General features: G+C 37.0%; 1 protein-coding gene across 12 annotated transcripts in view; it reads right to left on the minus strand.

Annotated features, from left to right (window-relative positions):
* The window catches only part of slo (calcium-activated potassium channel slo), an 84,220-nt gene that overhangs the window by 30,070 nt on the left and 33,973 nt on the right, over positions 1–20,177 (minus strand). For all 12 annotated transcript variants that reach the window (XM_069502303.1, XM_034973674.2, XM_069502301.1 and 9 more), the window contains exons 2-4: positions 2,111–2,172; positions 1,054–1,150; positions 528–639 (exon numbers count right to left, since the gene is read on the minus strand). In XM_069502303.1, the coding sequence (XP_069358404.1) occupies positions 528–639; positions 1,054–1,150; positions 2,111–2,172 (271 nt within the window). The remainder of the gene's footprint in view (positions 1–527; positions 640–1,053; positions 1,151–2,110; positions 2,173–20,177) is intronic.

The raw sequence follows: 20,177 nt of genomic DNA on the forward strand, positions 1-20,177 counted from the left end.
AAATTGTAAAAGATTTGTTTGACAATTCCACATAATTTTGATATGGGGGGGTTGTCCAAGAGACTGATTAGACAAATTTCTTAAGCATCGGTGAAGCCGATCACCTATAATATGCTCGTTATTTAAATTAGGACTACCTTCATTTTGCGTCGATTCAAATTTTGTATAGATCCCGTTAGAATTTATCTAAATCCTTTGTGGGGGGTCAACGTTATAGAAAGAACCTACATGTTAAATCTCAAGTTTCTAGATCCAGCGGTTTGAGCTGCAAGTTGATGACAGTCAGTCAGTTTCTCCTTTTATACCTACATATGGATAGCGCACGCGTAACAAATTGTTCCACGTGAAAAAGAGGGGTATGACCTGCATAATCGCCATGTTGCAACTTCAGATTGGACTAGGTATTTTGCAACCACTGTAGGTGATATGGGTCATATTGATGAAAAATAGTTTTCAAAACCAAATATTACGTCAATAGTTTCAGTTTTCGATTCACCGACCTCTCTCTCAGTAAGACAAAGACTTACCTATCCACGTTCTATCCAGGTATATTGATACAAAGGATGGGGGTATCGTGAAATAATCTACAAATGAATACATCTCGAGCATGAACCATAGTTTGTCACTAGCTGCTATAAACTGAAAAAGAAAATAACAAATAAGTAGTTAAGTCTCCAGAATACATCAATTCTCTACAACTGGAATAAATGAATACAAAGTGGGTGTGCCTATGTTAGTTCGAATTTTATATAACTATCTATCTAAGAGTCAGTTGCATGGCATGACAGTTAAACTTATGTTAGGTACAGTTACCGTTATCTAATATAACCATTACTGTCTCACGACTGAATACCTCCATTCGATTTTCTTTAAACCCTCTATTCTGTGCCACGTCATATCACTTAAATGAAAATTCTTATCATTATTTATTGTCATGTTTTAATTCTATGTATGGACGGCAAAATTTACAAAACGTAAATTCCTACCAAATTGCACATGTAATTTCTGTAATCCAAAACGCATCACAATTCCCCACATGTCATCATTACTTACTCGTATAAAAAAGTAGACCATAAAAAATATGTTAAAGGCAAGGTCGATTTGCTGAGTAATATTGTCACTCCATTTCTGGCATCGCTCCACCTCCTCGCTAGAAACAAATAATAATATGTTTATAAGAGAAATACACGAAAGGAATACAATAATACACTCCAACATACGGTTAAGCTTCTAATACAGATACCAGCTGTAGTTCAGGGCTAGCGGACATTAGTCAAGAGAGATTTAAGGGCCGTAACACAATACACAGAGAGCACCTCTAGTAGGTCAAATATTACACAAAGTTGCTACGACAGCTGCATAGTGCACATTATTTTTCAACACATATTACCAAGACAAATCAGAAATACCTGCAGGCCTAGCCAAGGTGCAAACTTTTTATGCAACTTTATTTTTACCCATAACCTTTGATATTTAACATTAACTATAGCGGGTATAACTTTGTACTGTTTATACTTATTGTAGAAAACTGCTTGTATTCTTCTTGTTTAGGTCTTTGTGACCCTTGTGTTAACAAGGGCATCGGCACCAAAGTTTAATAGCTACAGTGAATCGTAATAAATTCAGATTAGCTGACACTTTCTGTTCTTGATAAAAATGCATAGGCGTAACCAAATTACCGCAAATTCAGACAATAATAACAATTGCGATAATCTTAATATAATTATTACAACTTTGATTCTAGGCCTACAGGTACACACAGATTTCAAGATGTAGATGACAGCAAGTGACTTTTAAATCACCTGTGATACGGCACTTAGCCTACATATACAAAATTCTTTAGCGACCACAAATTAAGAAATAGCATAGGCTAGAGAGGAGTATGAACATAATACTTAGCAGAATTTCAGAGTAGATGTTTTAGTGTCTTGACTACTATCAGCACAAGCCCAGGTACAGAAGCTAACATTTACTATATCCAGCAAAACATTTGATATCACATTGATTTGTGGACTCACGTATTCCTTATGAATTCAGCATTACAAGATATTGTATAATTAATATTGTAACTACATTTTGCAACTAATCTAGTTAAAGGAATGGGCGTTACCTGGACGCGTCGATGAAGTAGATGATGAGCGATGCTATACTCAGGATGAACACCAACACTACCTGGAATGAGGGAAACAAATTCGGTAAGAACATTTGAAATATAACTTTTTCTAGTCCAACTCTTTAATATAGAGACAGGTTATTTTAAAGAAAGAGAAGAGAAAGTCTGGTGTTACTAATCCGCTATGAAGCCGCGAGGTCTCAGCTCCACATTAATTTCCTCTTTCTGAGTGAATATTTGGTTCTGGGATATTCATAATACGCTGTTGCTTTGATGGAGCTATCAAGAGTTGAAAAATAACCACATGACAGAAATCGATGGAGGATTCTTCTTTAGTGGATCCAGAAACCACAAAGGGTTGTTTGATCTCATTCCATCCTCCTTTTTCTACAACCGCACCGCACGCCACCGCAAACAATTCACCCCTCACCACCTAGGTGTCTGGTGCACTTCGACCACCCGGTGTGCCAGATCCTTTTTTCCACATGCAAACTGTGGAATCAACGCCCTTCGGCGGTGTTCCTTGTAGATTACAACATGAGGTTATTCAAGGGGCTGACCAACAAATTCCTGAAAGGCCGGCAACGAATTGGTGGTTCCTCTGGTACTGCGAATGTTCATGGGCGGCGGTAATCACTTAACATCAGGCCTGCTCGTTTGCTTGCCATCTTTATTAAAAAAAAGGGTTTTGGCACCGTTGCTGATGGTGATGTAACTTTAGGTACGTACTTGACCTTCCCTTATAAAGCGATCTACAACTCTGCATACAGATTAGAGCCCCTCTCATAACATCATTTTTCAATATTTTGACGCATTCATGGCGCATAATTCAAACTCAATTTTTTAACCTGATGCCCATCAAAAACCATGAAATCACAGCTCTTATTCAGAGATGCGAGTGATTCATGATCGTATCAAATCATAATGTTAACAAGATTAAATTAAAGTCTTTGTTTAGTATTCGTTGTTTGCGAAATGAGTCAGATTTGTGTATCTTAGGATTCTTAAGTGTACCTAATATTAAGATTCTGCAAAAGTTTATTTTATAACACAACTGCCTCAAAAAGGTACTTAATAATTTCAGGGTTTCATATAAAAGTATACTCGTAATAGTTTCATGCATGTTACTTCTAAATGCCTGAATAGATTTGGATGTGTGGCATATCGTTGGAATCCTTACATCATCTTGAATGACATTGGCAATTTTTTTTGAAAAAATCTTAATAGCGGCTGTATGACGTCATTTTCAAATGTGATTTTTTTACTTTTTAGTTCGGTTTTTGGCATGATAGTCGTGCTTATTATTTATTTTTACCCGACTGCGGCAAAGCCCAAAGGAGGTTTATGTGTTTGACATGTGTGTATGTAGATACATGTATGTATGACCGTTTCTATGTCCGCCTGTTGTAACTACTCACCATTTTAACCGATTTTAATAAATGATACGTCATTAGATTTGCCTAGATGGCGCGAGTGTCGGTACAAACAGTAAAATTCAATTTAAAAATCAAAATGGCGGATTTTGTACGCTTTAAAGTGCGGGCTGAAAAAAAATTCAATACCCTCGAGTGGGGTATCAAAATAAAGGGTTTTAAAAGGCAAGTACGACAATATATTAATTATACAATTATTACAACTACGAAGTTGTGGGCATCACATAGTTACAAGGTAGTAAACAAAAGAATAACTCTAAAGAATTATATAAGAAGAAGGTAATTTAAGAAACTATAATAATTAATTAACCACAAATCAGATTTATTAAAGACACTTTATCATGATCATTATCGTGATTGCAATTAGCGTTATGGCGACGCAATACCAGGAAGACTTCATTACATAAATAATGCAGGAACTGGCATTTGTCCACGATGTTCAACCTTCTTAATAACTCCAATTACGCAGTTGGTGTACTTACCTATACCTAAAATGTATGCAATGTAGAAAGCTGTGATAGCCTAGTCGGTAGGACGTCCGCCTTCTGATCGGAGGTCGGGGGTTCGATCCCGGGCACGCACCTCTAACTTTTCGGAGCTATGTGCGTTTTAAATAATTAAATATCACTTGCTTTAACGGTGAAGGAAAACATCGTGAAGAAACCTGACCCGAGCTGTGCTGAGAGTTCTCCATAATGTTCTCAAAGGTGTGTGAAGTCTACCAATCCGCACATGGCCAGCGTGGTAGACTATGGCCAAAACCCTTCCCACTATGAGAGGAGACCCGTGCTCTGCAGTGAGCCGGTGATGAGTTGATCATGATGATGATGACGCAATGCAAATCTTGATAGGTACCTACCTACTTATACACCACCACCAGGTGTAACCAGAACGCTGGCAAAAACGAAGACAGGTGATAGTACTGATGATTACTGATATGATACCACAAAAAAAACGCGGAAAAAATATAAAAAAATCCTATAATTTTGTAAAAACTTACGATATATTGCAAATATAACATTTGACTGACGGTAGAGGTCAACGAACGTTGCGTTAGTGGGCCAGTTGTAGTCAATTCCACATCGTAGGTAGGGTGACTCGAGTTTTGCACGCTATACATTGCGGGTTTGAAAAATACTGAAACTACAAAATGAGGCAAATGGTTATTGGTGTTGGATTGTGTTTAGGTAGTATAATAATAACGCTAAGTATTTGCTAGCGTTCTGATTATACCCTGTATGTATCTGAGGGTTCAGTCAAGAGTTTTTTATTTTGTGGAGTTCTTTTCGCACAGTGTGATCGATCAAAATGTATTTTCATCTCATAATTATTGGAGATTAATTGCAGCGTAAAATAATATCGATGTTATACTTTATGATAGATACTTATAAGCACAGTTTTATGATTGATCGTAAATCTGTACTATAACCCTCTAACAAATAAGGAATAGCGGTGGAATAGTTATACTCTGTTTTGTCTTTTTCCTTCAAATGTCAAATTACTGATGACAGAGAAAGACAAAACAGAGTATAACTATTCCACCGCTATTCCAGGTTTATTTGTTAGAGGGTACGTATCTAACAGCCTAATATGGAACGTCACGAAATCCATACGCATTTCGTACCTAGATACCTCATATTGGTGGAACAATACTTAATAATAAAATGATTGAATTACCATACAGCCACGCGTATCTACTGCAATAATAATTAATATTCATAAAGATCATTTATTATTCACTGCGCGAACCCGTGCGTTGAATGATAATGATTTCATCCAATAAGGTCGGGTGGTTGATGTAATGTTCTAAAATTGCAGTGCTTTGGTCATTTTTTAGCGATTATTCATTTCCAAGTCAACTGATCATTTCTTTAATGGACTTTTCGAAGTAACACTTCTTTAGGCGAGACTTATGTCTTTACTTCGAAGTTTTTGAAAGAGTAGGTAGGATTGTAGGTATGTGTATTTACTTTATTTAATTAGTACACCCCTTCCGCTTTCTTTAATTTTTATAATATCCTCTACCCTAAGGTTGCCTGGAAGAGATCGCTATTTTAGCGATAAGGCCGCCTATTGTACATGCTGTATTTGTTATATGTCTATTGTTTTTGGTTTGGTGTACAATAAAGCATATTTTACTTACTTACTTACTTACTCAATTTTTTTCCCGGACGGAACTAACATTTGCGTTACTTCCGTCTATATTATTTTAAATGACCGCCAAATAGAACAGCTGCTTAGAGACCGCCATCTTTTATCGATGTGTGTCAAAGTACGAAGAAGTTGCCAAGATATGAAGCTTTTCAACAATGACCCTAACAAAACATCGAGGCTTCGACGTCACTGACAGGTGTCAAATGTTGTTTTGTACATTTGACGCAGGTAGTCCTAATGTAGCCCTTTTTTCTATGATTTTATGTCACTATAGCCCAATATTTGACATATTATCGTCGATTCAGTAGGGCGATTTCGTAAAACCTGCATCAATCATTATATTTTTACAATCTCAATTGTTGTGATTGGCTGAATTTGTGATTTTCTTGTTGCAACAATGCATTGTAGCCAATAGTGAGCGAGCGTCAACCAATCAGAGGTGATTGCGATCGTGACATTGTAGCTCTCATACCGCAATCGCGCAGCTGGATTAAACCGAGAGTTCCCTCTCTCTAGTTCACTCTGACAAAATTCATAAGCCTGCCAAACTTTTTTAAAAATTTAATCACAATGTAGGTCGTGGCGCTAATGACGGGCGAGTGGCGATAAAATCAATCCGTCAACGTCCGCGTCGGTCACACTTGACCGGTCGGATATATTGAAGTTTTTTATGAATTCTACGAAAACGAAGCAGCTCCAAGTCCCTAAAAGAGACGTCCAATAACCATTTTTTTAAAAACGTTTTCTGCAAAGTATCCTCGCAAATATTTGATGACATCAGAACTTAGAGAAGGTATAGTCAGGCAGTACTGACGCATGCCTGTGAAATGCCGTTGCATATTCGACATCATGTAGGCGAGGTCTATTATTATGAGTAGGTAATAATTTAATGCGTATAGATACCTAATTTACAAGCTTGAGCCTAGTATGTCATATTAAATGGTTGAAATTGTCATAAGAGTACTTCTAATTAATGAATTAAGCTAAATTCAAATTTTATTAATCTAAAAATATAGTAGGTTAGGTACTGCTACCTACTGGTAATCGTCATTTTCGTTCCAACTAGGAATCGTAACTGAGACTCGAAAATAGCTGAAAAAGTAATATCGGGAGTCAGAACAGAACATTGAAACTCTACGTGCAAAATAGTTCGAAACGAAAAAAGTTTCTCCATAAAATTGTTATTCACGAATCACGAACCACCGAAGCACATTAATGAAATAAATTAACGGCTATAAATCAGGTTTTTTTTACCAATTTGTCGCACCGAATACTTGATTTATTGCGAATGAAAATACGGAGGGACCGGAGACTTTTTGCGGCCATTAGCTAAGATGATATCGGAGAGTTGCCAAGTGGGCGGTACTTCACTAAGTGGGGGCAGTAGCTAACTTTTTTCTCTCGTAGACATTTTAAGTTGGCACAATGAATGCTCGATTGTAGGTTTTTTATGAATGAAGCCGACTTTAGTAGACTCTGTTTAAAGACTAGGTACGTTCTTTTTGTTGTAAATTGTTTGCCAAAAAATTTTCGTTTGACTATTTTGTCGTGTAATTGTGTTTTAATTTTCTACAAAAAATATATTCGTCTAGCACGAGCAGACCGAGTGGAATACAAAATTAATATCGAGTGGAGTAAAGTTAGTATTATTACGAATCGCAAAATATCTAGGTAAGTTAAGTACAGTAATAAAATTGTTGTTTACTGTAAAACCAAATCGGGTTGACCTGTTTGATCCTGTAAATACAGGGTTACGTACTCGAAAGATGCCAACGGGTCCCTATTACCAAGCTTTCGCTGTCCGTGTGTCTGGCTGTCAGCGAGCTGTATCTCATGAATAAGTAGAGAGTTGAAATTTTCACAGAGTGTGTTTCACTATTGCCACTTTAACAAAAAATAATATTTTTTTTTAAATGGCCGCTTTGCAATTGAAAATAAAGAACAAGAATTTTTAAGTTACCTACTTAAGTTAGATTTGATTGTAACATAAAATAATTGTTAATTAAGTTAATCTATGCTATAAACTTTATCGTACTTTATACTGGGTATAAAGTACCATAAAGTTTATGATAAAATGGGTTGTCATGTAAGTACATATTGTATAAAAGCCCTTTAAAATTAAATAAAAATATTATATCTTGTATGATGGCACGGAACCCTTCGCGTGCGAGTCCGACTCGCACATGACCGGTTTTTTATTTTGCTATCGGAAAACTTTATGAAAACAACGCGCTGCGGTGGCATTTGAAACGGAAGTTGTGCCGTTTTCGCAGCCGTCAAATGTTGGTTCTAAAAATATTGTGCCACTGTACCGAAAACCAAAGTAGAAATGGAAAAGGAACAAAATAAAGTCGTTTACACTAAAACACTGACCAGGTGAACCAGCCAAAATTTCAGATGGAATCGATATAATAAAAGAGCAAACTACCTTCGAATTCATAATTTAATTTATTTGTGAAATACGCGAACATGACTGCTGATATGGACATATTATTGAGAAAATAGAGAATCAGGGGCCTAGAATCATAATTATAATTTATCTGGGGAAAATAGAAGAGACATCTAGTCGCTTGTCCCAAATTGGGATAATTAGCAAAAAAATGAATTTTGAAATATGGTACTACTTATGCAAAATTTTAAAGGCACAGTTGTCTAACTTGTAGATTTGTATTTCCGAATTTGCACTACAATAGGCAATGTATAAAATATATAAAAAGTAAGACACGAATTTCTGATGTGAACTGGCATATGCCAGTGTCTTATTTTTTCTCCACGCTTGTTTAGTGCCAATTTAAATATAAAATAAAATAATTTTGCAATATCCCTAGACATATATACCTAAATCTGTTTTTCACTTAATCTACTCTTAGGATCCCCATCCTAAGAGTAGATTAGGTGAAAAACGGATTTAGGTATATATGTCTAATTATTATAAAACCAGCGAAAGCCACGAATTTCTGATGTGAACTGGCATATGCCAGTGTCTTATTTTTTCTCCACGCTTGTTTAGTGCCAATTTAAATATAAAATAAAATAATTTTGCAATATCCCTAGACATATATACCTAAATCTGTTTTTCACTTAATCTACTCTTAGGATCCCCATCCTAAGAGTAGATTAGGTGAAAAACGGATTTAGGTATATATGTCTAATTATTATAAAACCAGCGAAGCAGAGGATATAAATACAGCCTTATTTCTGCATTATCTATTTAAATTCTCGCCTGAATGCAATGCTCTGAGGGAGTTTAGTCCGTTATTTATTGTGCTTCCGGATAGCAGAGAAAAAGAATTATTGTCCCTAGAGGAGCTTACCGAGTACATTGTTTAGTTCAGGATGGTAGTTAAAAAAATATTTTTAATCAAGGTTTATATTTATAAAAGAAAGAATTTCAATTAAGAAGTCCCTAGCAAGTTGCAGGTATTTTCCCCAGTGACTATTTATTATTTATTTCAAAGCATAGGTATTATTTAACTTGTATTAGATATAGTGTAATTTTTAACTGAGTTCAAAAAGGAGGAAGCTCTCAGTTTGAAGTATTTTTTTATGGGAAAACTTACTCACTTAGGCGATTGTCAACTAACAATATTATAACGTCTTTTTAAAATTGTTAATAGCTCAGGTTCGTCCATTAATTTAGTAGATATAAAATAGATTAGCTATATTCCAGTCTACTTAGATATCCGCACCGCAAGCACGTATGGGATATTTAAGGTAGCCTAGAATAAAAGTAGAAAATTCCCTCTAAAAAACAAAAACAAATCAGTACAGTACAGTTTATCGATCACAATCTAACAAATTCCAATCATGCCATACTGAGTATGTTTCTCCTCTCAGAATAAAAAGGGTTTCGGTTATAGTCTGTCATTCATATTGCATATTCACCGCTAGAATATGCAACGCCCTTCCGACATCAGTTTCCCCCCTCCAATTTTAATATGGGTACCTTTAAGTCAAGAGTAATAATCAGGCATCTTCTAGGCAAGCGCGCTGCCAGCAGGTCTGTGGAAGACAAGTGCTAGTCTACTTATAAATTTAAAAAAAATGCTGGCCAAGTGATATTCCAATAAGTTATTGAAAACAATAAAATTAAACATTCCTATCATGACCATGGTTATTAGATTAAGCTGAGTACGCATGTACGATGCAATCCAATTAAAGGAATCCTATTATGCAGATCTATAGCACGCCACGCCATCTTGCAAGGTTGCAGCCTTGACTCAAAAGGGCTGACGATTTGCGAACAGTCGTCATTTTATGTTGAGTAAGCAACCTTTTTCTTACTTTGATGTCCTATTGAGTAAAAGTTGTTAACTCGGCTAAGAATACTTATATGTACAAGGTTTTTTCTTGAGGTAGGTATAGCTATATTATTATGGAAACGGAGGTCCTCTTGAAGATTTAAGTATAGTCCGCGACAGATAGAGGCACACCCGCACGTTATCCGCGTTCGCCCGCACCAGGTTAGCACTGGGGCTGTGCGGGTGTGCGGGGCGTTCTCTCTTCGATTGCCATCTCGGACTGTCGCGTACTATAAGTCAAAACCCTACCATTATGTGTTTCATATACCTCAGTCATGATAGTTACGACCCAGAGGTAAATTAAAAGTTATATACAAAATTGGTCCTTCGAACCGGATTCATATTAGTAATACCAGTATATGTAATATGACTGGTTATGCCAGTTTGTTTAATCCTTTGAAAAACTAATACTAATTCTACAGGCGAGATTTTAATCTGCTTCTACCCACAGATACATACTCGACGGGCAAGCTTCATGAAATGGTCGACGTTGAATTGGTATTGGAATTTCTTTGAAAGCAAGTACCTATGGTAAATAAACACATTGAAAACCTATGAATACCGGCAAAGCCGTGCCGCCAGTTGATTTAGCGTTTCGGTGCGTTGCCGCGAAGAAACCGACCAGGGGTACTTATGGATTTTAATGAAATTGCCATAACCCTTCCAGGTTAGCCCACTACCACTTAGACTGCATCTTCACTTACCACCAGGTGAGATCGCAGTTAAGGGATAACTTGTATAAGATTCAAAATCAAATAAAAGAAGAATAGTCAAGAGAGAATAAATAGTAAATGAAATAAGAAAAATTAAAAAAGAAAACATTGCTAATTAATTTTAAAAAAGTCCGATACAATACAATGCAATCAGATGTATAAACTCGCTGGGCTGATGATAAAACGGCTCGGTCCGCCCTCATTCAACATCACTGGCTATTGAGATCAGAGTTCATTCATAATGTTTTTTATATTGAAATAGCTATTGCAAATACTATCTCTTTGATTTTTCTATATTTAGCTTTACATAAAGTTTGAAATTTGGAGGAAATATTCCTTGAATATCCTAGGGGTACTAAGAGGAAAAGAGATTTTGAGAAACTTCAACAGGATTTAAAAAAACGTAAATTCACGCGGACGAAGTCCTAGGAACGCTGAGGAATCCTAATTTCTAAGAATAGAAACGAGCAAAATTATTTATTACAAACTTACCTATTTATGGTAATTTATATTATTTTAAATTGTAGGTTCTACACTTAGAACTTACAAACGTGAAGTACCTACTTATTCTGCTAAGTTAAGTTACCAAAGAAAATTAATGATAGAAAGAAAATAGTTCAAAACTTTGTTACATTGCGAAATGAAGTCTAGGTAAGTATATTTTGCTTATATAAAGCCTGCATAAAACTTAGCTTAAGAATATCTTATATTATTCTGGCATTAATACCTACGTGATGCCAGCAGTTCCTACCTACTACTCTGACATTAATACCTACGTGATTTGCTATCGCAATCTAGATGCATACCTATAGGTAGGTCAATGTATTTTGAAAAAGGAACATTAAATAAACGTGTGCACCTTTTAAATAATAATAAAAAACAAAAGTATCGAAATCTGTTCAGTAGGTACCTACCAACATTGTAAAGAAGTCTCCTCTTTACAAAAAAACTTGGGGCTTCAATAAAAAGAGGCCTTTACCCAGCTATGGCACATTATTTTCTTTTCAAACCGAAAATGTATAAAAACGTTGAAACATCAGCTGGTGCGTTTAATTTCGCAACCGTAACATTTTAAAAGTCAAGATGCGTATTAATTGCAACAAAATAAACAAAACGCCCCGAGCACTGAACATAAAATAACATTTCCGCGGCCAATTAAATAAATACGTACACTTATACGTTACAATTTTACGAGCTTTTCACGAGGAAAACCTATGGGAAAGAACATGAAGCAAAAATTACCTATTAGGGTTGTGAACCAAAATGTAAAACATCAAACCGGGTTTTCCAAGTCTTAGGAAGTTGGGCTTACCGCCAGAACCACATGCATAGATTTACAAGTAACTCGATATTTTCATTACCTCTACCAAAACGTTGGGTTACCCAATATCTAAAATATTTTAACAGCCCGTTGCATTGTGCCAGATCTTTTTCCACGCACATGCAAACATTAGAAGCGTCTCCCTTCGATCGTGGTCCCAACTTACCACTAGAATGTTGAAATCTAGTCTAATAGGGGCGGATCAAAAATTCTGAAAGCCAGCTAACATTGGTGATCTGATGCTGCAACTGTTCATTCATGGGTGGTGGTAATCACTTATTATCTGCCGCCCGTCTGCACACAATATTATGGTCGCAATAAATCCTCTCAATGATAGATACGTTATTAGAAGCCTTTTATCTAGCAGTGGGGGTAGTTGTCAAATAACATAAAACAGTAGGGCGATAGTCTGAAACCTGTATCAATCATTATTACAATCTCAATTGTTCTGATTGGCTGAATTTGTGCGATTTATGTTGCAACAATGCATTGTGGCCAATAGTGAGCGAGCATTAACCAATCAGAGATGATTGCGATCACATTGCAATTGATGATTGCATTGTAGCTGTCAAACAACCGCGGTAGGGCCACGGATGCACTATACTAAGTAGGCGTGACGTCACCGCCTGTGTTTTTATGTGTAGTTTATTTTATTTTATTCTATTCGCCAGCTCCTCATTAATAATTGGCATCTACAGTCTACACTATTGAAGTGTATGGGAAATTATATATCAAGGGAAAACTAACATCACAATCGAATTTTCCATGAAAAGGCCCAACCCTATCCTATAAATTACTAAAATATTGCTCGTCCGCGAATATTTTCACAAGCGTATGGGTTTAAGTAAATGGGCAATAAAACGCAGGATCCGTAATAAAATTATCGAATAAATTTCATCAGTCAAACATCGTTCCGTGCCTTATTTATAATTAACTAGGTTATGCTCACGACTTCGTCCAGATGGACTATACAAACTTCAAACCCCCTAGATTTTACCCCCCTTTAGAGGTTGAATTTTCAAAAATCCTTTATAATAGCTATCTGCATGCCAAATTTCAGCCCGATCCCTTCAGTAGTTTAAGCTGTGCGTTGATAGATTTGTCAGTCAGTCAGCTTTACCTTTTATATCTGTTCCTATCTCTTTGATCGAGAAAAGCGTTACCCAGTCAAGATTTTTTTGTAACCCCACATTGGCACCGACTCCAAAAAACATACTAAATTATTACACTGATCGCGAGCAATTTACTCTTATCCGTTGAAAAGTTCCGTTCCCCATCTCCGAAGAAATTCATCAGATCTTCACCTTTGAATGGGACCAACTTGACGATATACCTACTTCTTTGAAATAAAAAAGAATGGTTGAAATCGTTTTAGATTTGACGGAGTTATTAGCACTAAGTGACGAAGTAACACCACTAAAAAGGTGAGTTAAAAAGATGATTCAGCGCGTAGGTATATTGTTTTCCACTCCCTTGACCCCTCCCATTAGGGGGTTAATCGTATCAGTGTCGGATGGTATTCGATGTCAGCTGTCCTCGTGTTTGTTCCACTTTTACCGTTAATACCAGTCCAAGTTGACGCCTATATTAAGTTAGCGTTGACTATAAGTTCATGCTAATAGGCTGTATTTTAAATTTGTATAATCACTAGTCACTACCCGTAAATGCGAAAATGTGTTTGTAACTTGGTTTATCCTTCAGCCACGCTGCAACGGAGTAACGGGTCGAAAATAAGTAGTTATAATTATGGACATGGATGACTGTCTATCTCTAAAAAATTACAGGTTTAAATTTCTGTTTCCGCGAGAAGCTTTATGGAAGGTAGGTATAGCAAAACATTTTGGACTGGTCATTTTAGTTTATAGGAATAGCGCATAACTGAGTAGGTTCCTGCGGTAGTGGAGCGATGCGGGAGGGCCCGGAGGAGTGACTGTAGGCCCGGAGGGGTGACTGTAAATTTGTCACAAATTGACAAATCACTGAGCTGTCGCGTCACGTCATTATACCTCTATATAGCACATGTCTAACCGCTCCACAACCGCAGGAACCTACTCAGTTATGCGTAGGTATGCCTGTAGTTTATAGATTGTGTCGTCGCAATTGTATTGCTCTGGCGTAAAACAGCCCTAAGAATGACGCTATAACAGCAATAATGTTATGATGAGATCCACGTATTATTAAATCTTTAGGCCTCATTAATTTTACATATTCATATAGGTTATATTATGCGAAATAACGAATTCTTCCTTACAGTCTGCCTGTCTGCCTCTGAAGCCTATTTGGACTGGGTCCAAGTGGAACGTATTTGGCGCTTCGATCAAGCCAATATTTACGGCTGAGTGGCCTTTCACAAACAGTGTGGAAAAAACGGCGACTCATAAAATTATTTCGTGGAGTTCTTCGTAAATAGGTATTCCTATGCGTCAGGCTATGCTATAGGTAGTTTTTAGGGTAGATAGTCTTACCTAGAGTCATCTGATCTTAAGTGATTGTCGCCGCCCATGAACATAATTTGCAGCACCAGAGGAACCGCTAATGCGTTGCCGGTCTTTCAGGAATTTGTTGGTCCGCCCCTTGAATAACCCCATGATGTAATTTATTGATGATAGTGACCATCTTTATTTTATTCACAAACTAGCTTATGCTCGCGACTTCGTCCGCGTGGACTACATAAATTTTCAAACCCCTATTTCACCCCCTTAAGGGTTGAATTTTCAAAAACCCTTTCTTAGCGGATGCCTACGTCATAATAGCTATCTGCATGACCTAGCATGCTATTTCAGCCAGATCCGTCCAATAGTTTGAGCTGTGCGTTGATAGAGTCAGTCAGTCAGTCACCTTTTCCTTTTATAAGTATATATTTTAGATAACAATTGCACTAAACGATAGAAATTCCGATATTGAAAATATTGTAGTCTTGGCTCGTGAATAGATTCGTAAGCGACATCCTCAATGGCTCGGAATTTTTATTAAATTCATATTCGTGTACGCCCCACTGTGCGATTTATTCCTCACGGCTGCAGGTGATGCCTATTTGGACCGCTGCCAAGTAAATCGTATGTATATGCTAGGTAAAGGTAGTATTTTTTGTTGATCACACTAATATTATAAAAACGAAAGTTTGTTTGATAGTGTGTCTCTGTGTGTGTTAGTGTGTGTGCATGTACGTGTGTATGTTGTTTGTTACTCATTCACGCAAAAACTATTGGACAAATTTGGCTGAAATTTGTAATGCAGATAGTCTATACATTGAATTAGCACATATACTTATTTTTATCCCGGAAAATCCCGGGAACTTTCCACGGATTTAGTAAAACTAAGATAATACTTTAGTAAGAGCCTATGGGTGCTTGGTGCTTAAATACATATGCAGGTTTTCAGTATCGACAGGTCGGTACGGGTCAGTACCGCGGGTAACATAGCCTTATATTACTTTACATAATATTTCGTACATACAAGTAATACGTACATATTACCTGTCTCTTTATGTCAGAGCTCATAAGATAATATGGGGCTAATTTACACGCACTGATCTCTTCTTCTCTCTACCGAAAACATGGTTCTTTATCATGGACATGGACATGGATCTCCTAGTGTGCTCACGCACAATAACACCCATATTCACAATCATTACTATGAAATTGCACAGTGTGCTCGAGCGCATAGTGTGGATTCCACCAATCAGATTATCGAAAATTGACGTGACAAAATAATCTGATTGGTGGAGCCACACACTGTGCGTTCAAGCGCACTGTGAGACCTAATAGTAATGATTGTGAATACGGGGGTAAGAGATCTTATATTTATTTATTACAGTATTCGGAGCCTTACGCTGCTACACTTTCAATGACGAAGCGTCGAGAAGCAGCGCCCAAGGCGCTTGTTACGTTTGCGCCTAAATAGCGCCTCCAGTTGCGCTACCCCGCCCTTATTGTTCAAAGCTCTGATATAAAGCGAGCAGCAGCGCTTTATACAATTCCGCTGAACGCCCCAAACGCGCCTAATTTAAACCTATTGTCGAAGCTCAAAAGAAAATTCCTCTATAGACACAGAAGTTTCATTCGTGTACCTACTCAAATTCTTTGTTCTATTTAATCACAAAAAGTAGGTTACAAACAATATCCACGAATTTGTTTGTGAGTTTTCCACGTTCCTATAGGGTACCAATTGCTCTCTAGATAATTTTTAGGGTTCCGTACCTCATATGGAAAAACGGAACCCTTATAGGATCACTGTGTTGTCTCTCACAGGACACACTTTTCTGTCACAGGAAAAAGTGGTTCGATGATATAAATAGGGGGGGGGGGGGGGGGGGTCATTGCACATGACCGCATTTTTTTTCCAGCTGATCGTCAAGCTTCAGTTTGAAGATGATACCTACTTTAGCATGATGATAAAACTAATGACGCTTGTTCATATCAGATCAGGGTAATTCAACGGGCTACGGAGGGAGCCCATGCTTGGAGTACCTACCTACTTCAACATGATCAAATTAGAAATGAGAAGATCCTTACTGCAAAATGAACTTATATAAGAACAGTTACTGCCAGTGTCTGTAGAGTAACTGATATCGACTAGCTCAACGAATCGCGAAGCTGAAGCGATAATGCGTAGCATGTAATATTTTAAAGAACCCATAGGTAGACTTTTCCAAATTGCTTGAATGGCGATATATTATCTTGGGAAAGCATAGCTTGGGAGACTTTTCTTTAGGTAGATGGATGATCTCAAGCAAGTTACTAGGAGTCACTGGACACTGGCACGATCTTTGTGATCTGAAGCATGAGGCATAGAACCTCTAAGACCAACAGTGGACGTCTCTCGATTGAAATGAAGACGACGAGTGAGTCGTGCGAACAGTCAATGGGACGAGGAATTCTTTTCACCAAGAATGTTTTACAATCAAAACCGGAGACGATGTCCACAGTCCATGTGAGTGGGCTATATTTATCCAACTATATTTAAACCGCGTGTCACACCATGCGACATCGCCGCGCGTCGATAAACTCCCGCCAAACAAATAACAACCTTATTTACCACCGGAATACACACTTGAAAAGAAAAAATCCCATGCACTGCAATCGAGTAAATAGGCCGCAGAACTAAGATATTTAAACGTTAGAGTTAGATGCGATAAAGCGATCAAAGTAATGTCCTAATCTAAACTCAGAGCCTGCTTCACAAACCTACAAGATTGCCGTGACCCACCTTGTATAGAAAGTACTAAAGTAGGTAGATAGTAGATACATATTTAGCTTTGCCACTATTGAATCAGATTTAACTTGTCTCTGCCTAGAACCGAGACAGATTTACGTAAAACGTAGATTGTAGAAATAAAAAAACTGATTCTAGCTACTACTGCAGACTTTCAAATTATATGGGACGGCGTTTAAGATTTTGAGGAACAGTCGATAAGCCAAGGAATGGAAAACTCCAGTGCAGAAACCGCTTATGAAAAATAAGTGGTTTCTGCACTGGAGTTTTCTGAAAGAGAAATAAAACCATCTGAAAGTCGAAGAAAATGTCCTATGTATTGTAAATATGAGGGTACCTGAAATTTTAGCCCTTAGCCAAAATAAAAAGGATTAGAATTATTAAGGGAAATAATTTTTAAGCTAAGTTGTATTAATGTTATAGATTTAAGAAGTCATTTAAGGAACTTAAATAAAGCTTTTTTACTTTTACTTTTTATTTAGCCAATAAAGAGTAAAGACGTGTTTAATGACGTTTATTTTAACTCCACTTTTATCGTAGATGTAAGGACGCTAAAATGTGTTTAACTGTTTCGATGCCAATGACTCAACGACGATTAATGTCTTTTGGTTAACGGCTTTGTAACCACTTTTATGCTGTATTTAAAAAAAGCGCAGTGTAGGGTTCCGTAGTCACAAATCCTCGAAAAATAGATATAACTCCTTAACCTGTGAACTTTACATAGCCCTGATAGTTTTCCTTTAAAATTGATTATATATACTACTGATGTGAATTTTTTTACGTTCCTATATATACTACCATTTGGCTTATAGAGGGGAGGACACTTGACTCTAATAAAAATTAGCACTTTAAAACATCATATTTTACAAACGAATCTAGAAATCGAAAAATGATGTTCCCACACCCACAACATTTTAAAAGACCTATTCAACGATACCCCACACTATGGGATAGATGAGAAAAAAAAATTCATCCCCACTTTACATGTAGGGGAGCTACCCTAAAAAAAATATTTATCAAAATTTTATTTCACCACTTTGTCGGCGTGATTAATGTTTATACCCATGCCAAATTACAGATTTCTAGCACTAACAGTCTCTGAGATTAACCGAGGACGGACGGACAGACAAACGGACGGACATGGCGAAACTGTAAGGGTTCCTTGTTTACTACGGAACCCTAAAAAATGAAGCAAAGGCAAAGCACAAAGTCGTCAAAGAAGACAGGCCTCATCATGAAGGGAAATTAACCCTCCAGTAATATGTTATAAGTACCTACATGCAAATCTAACGGCTAGAACACCACTTCAGATTTCTAAACATTCACGTTCAAGTGCACTCATCTCAGAGGGAAGTAATCAAGGCTTTGCAAAGGTTGCGCGAAAGATATGTAAGTACCTAGGTATATGTAAAGACTATAAGAGTCACTCTGAAAAAGCAGGTATTATTTAAATATTTTTACCGAATTATTCCAATAAATTATTCGAAACAGATCACAACGCGTATAGCTTATCCGAGAATTTAAATATAAAAAAAAACGAAAGGCAAAATAATTTTTTCAATCAGAGCGCGATTGCTATGGCAACACCTAGAATTATACAGTTCCACGATCTAAACACGGAAAATATTCAATAATCGCCCCCAATCTCGGAAGGAGACTAAAATAAAAACATTCAAAATTTTCGTATTTATACAAATTCACTCCAGATACCCTCCTTGCAACTGATCGTATGAATGAAATATTGATTTTATTAAACTACCTTCATTAGATACATTTATTATTTTTTATCATTCCTGACAATTCAAATCAATTTTAAAAATAACCTTACAACACTAAGGATTTTATTTTGAACAAGTCCGGCTAAGATCTTTTTTTTGTACAATGCGCAGTCACACGCCGCGTGTTCTGATTGGTTCAGCACTTGGGACCCCCAAAGTCTAGGGGGTCTTCCAACGCTGCGCTTTCCGGTTCAAGATCGCTATTCCAGCATCTTGAAACCCCAACGTCTATCGGTTTTTCGAACTATGTGCTCTGCCTATTGCCACTTCAGCTACTACTACTTTGCTTCTCCTACAGATCTCCTCATTTGTGATTTGATCAAGTAGAGAAACTCCAAGCATAACTCTAGCTAGTATAACTGCGATGCTATAGAAATGCGTTGCGCAATAACATTCTTTATGAATGCTTAGCGAGTAGTGCCCTTGTGGGCGGATGAATGTCGAGTGCGCCAGGTAGGTAGATCTTAAGCTTAAAATGTTAAATCTACCTACTTATAAATGCTTAAGATGGATGAAATTGCTGGCATTTTAATTTTGAAGGTGAATACCTAGTGCTATCTAAAATATTTAAATTCTAAAAAACAGAAAGAAAGAAAAATAAAATAAAAACGTTTATTCTTTGCAAATTGTGTCACACATTACTGTTGTACCTGGGTTTGGTTTACCCGGGCGGGCCAAAAGGCCTCAGAAGGAAAGACCTGACTCACTCATCAACACCCAACTTTTGGACCTAGAAACCTATGCAGAGAAGTTTACTTTATAAACGTATAGAGTAGGTAAGGAATGAGAATGGATTTTTCAAAATTCCCACTGGATAGGGAATGTAGTGTAGGAAACCTCAGAAACTTGCAACAGTGTGACAGGGCATTCGAAAAACAGGCCTTAATTTATAATTTCCGGAAAATCTGCATCAATCATTATCGCAATTCTTTTGATTGGCTGAATTTATGGTATTCTTGTTGAAACAATGCATTGTTGCCAATTGTGAGCGAGCGTCAACCAATCAGAGGTGATAGCGATCATGACATTGTAGCTGTCATTCTACCGCAATCGAAGAATTCAAGATGTCACATATTCTCCGAGTAGTAAGTAAACCGTTGTTCCCCTCGTTTTTGCCAATAGTTTTAGCTCAAAAATGTTCGCGAGATTT

The sequence above is a fragment of the Maniola hyperantus genome, chromosome 12, assembly GCF_902806685.2.
Source record: "Maniola hyperantus chromosome 12, iAphHyp1.2, whole genome shotgun sequence".
NCBI lineage: Eukaryota > Metazoa > Arthropoda > Insecta > Lepidoptera > Nymphalidae > Maniola > Maniola hyperantus.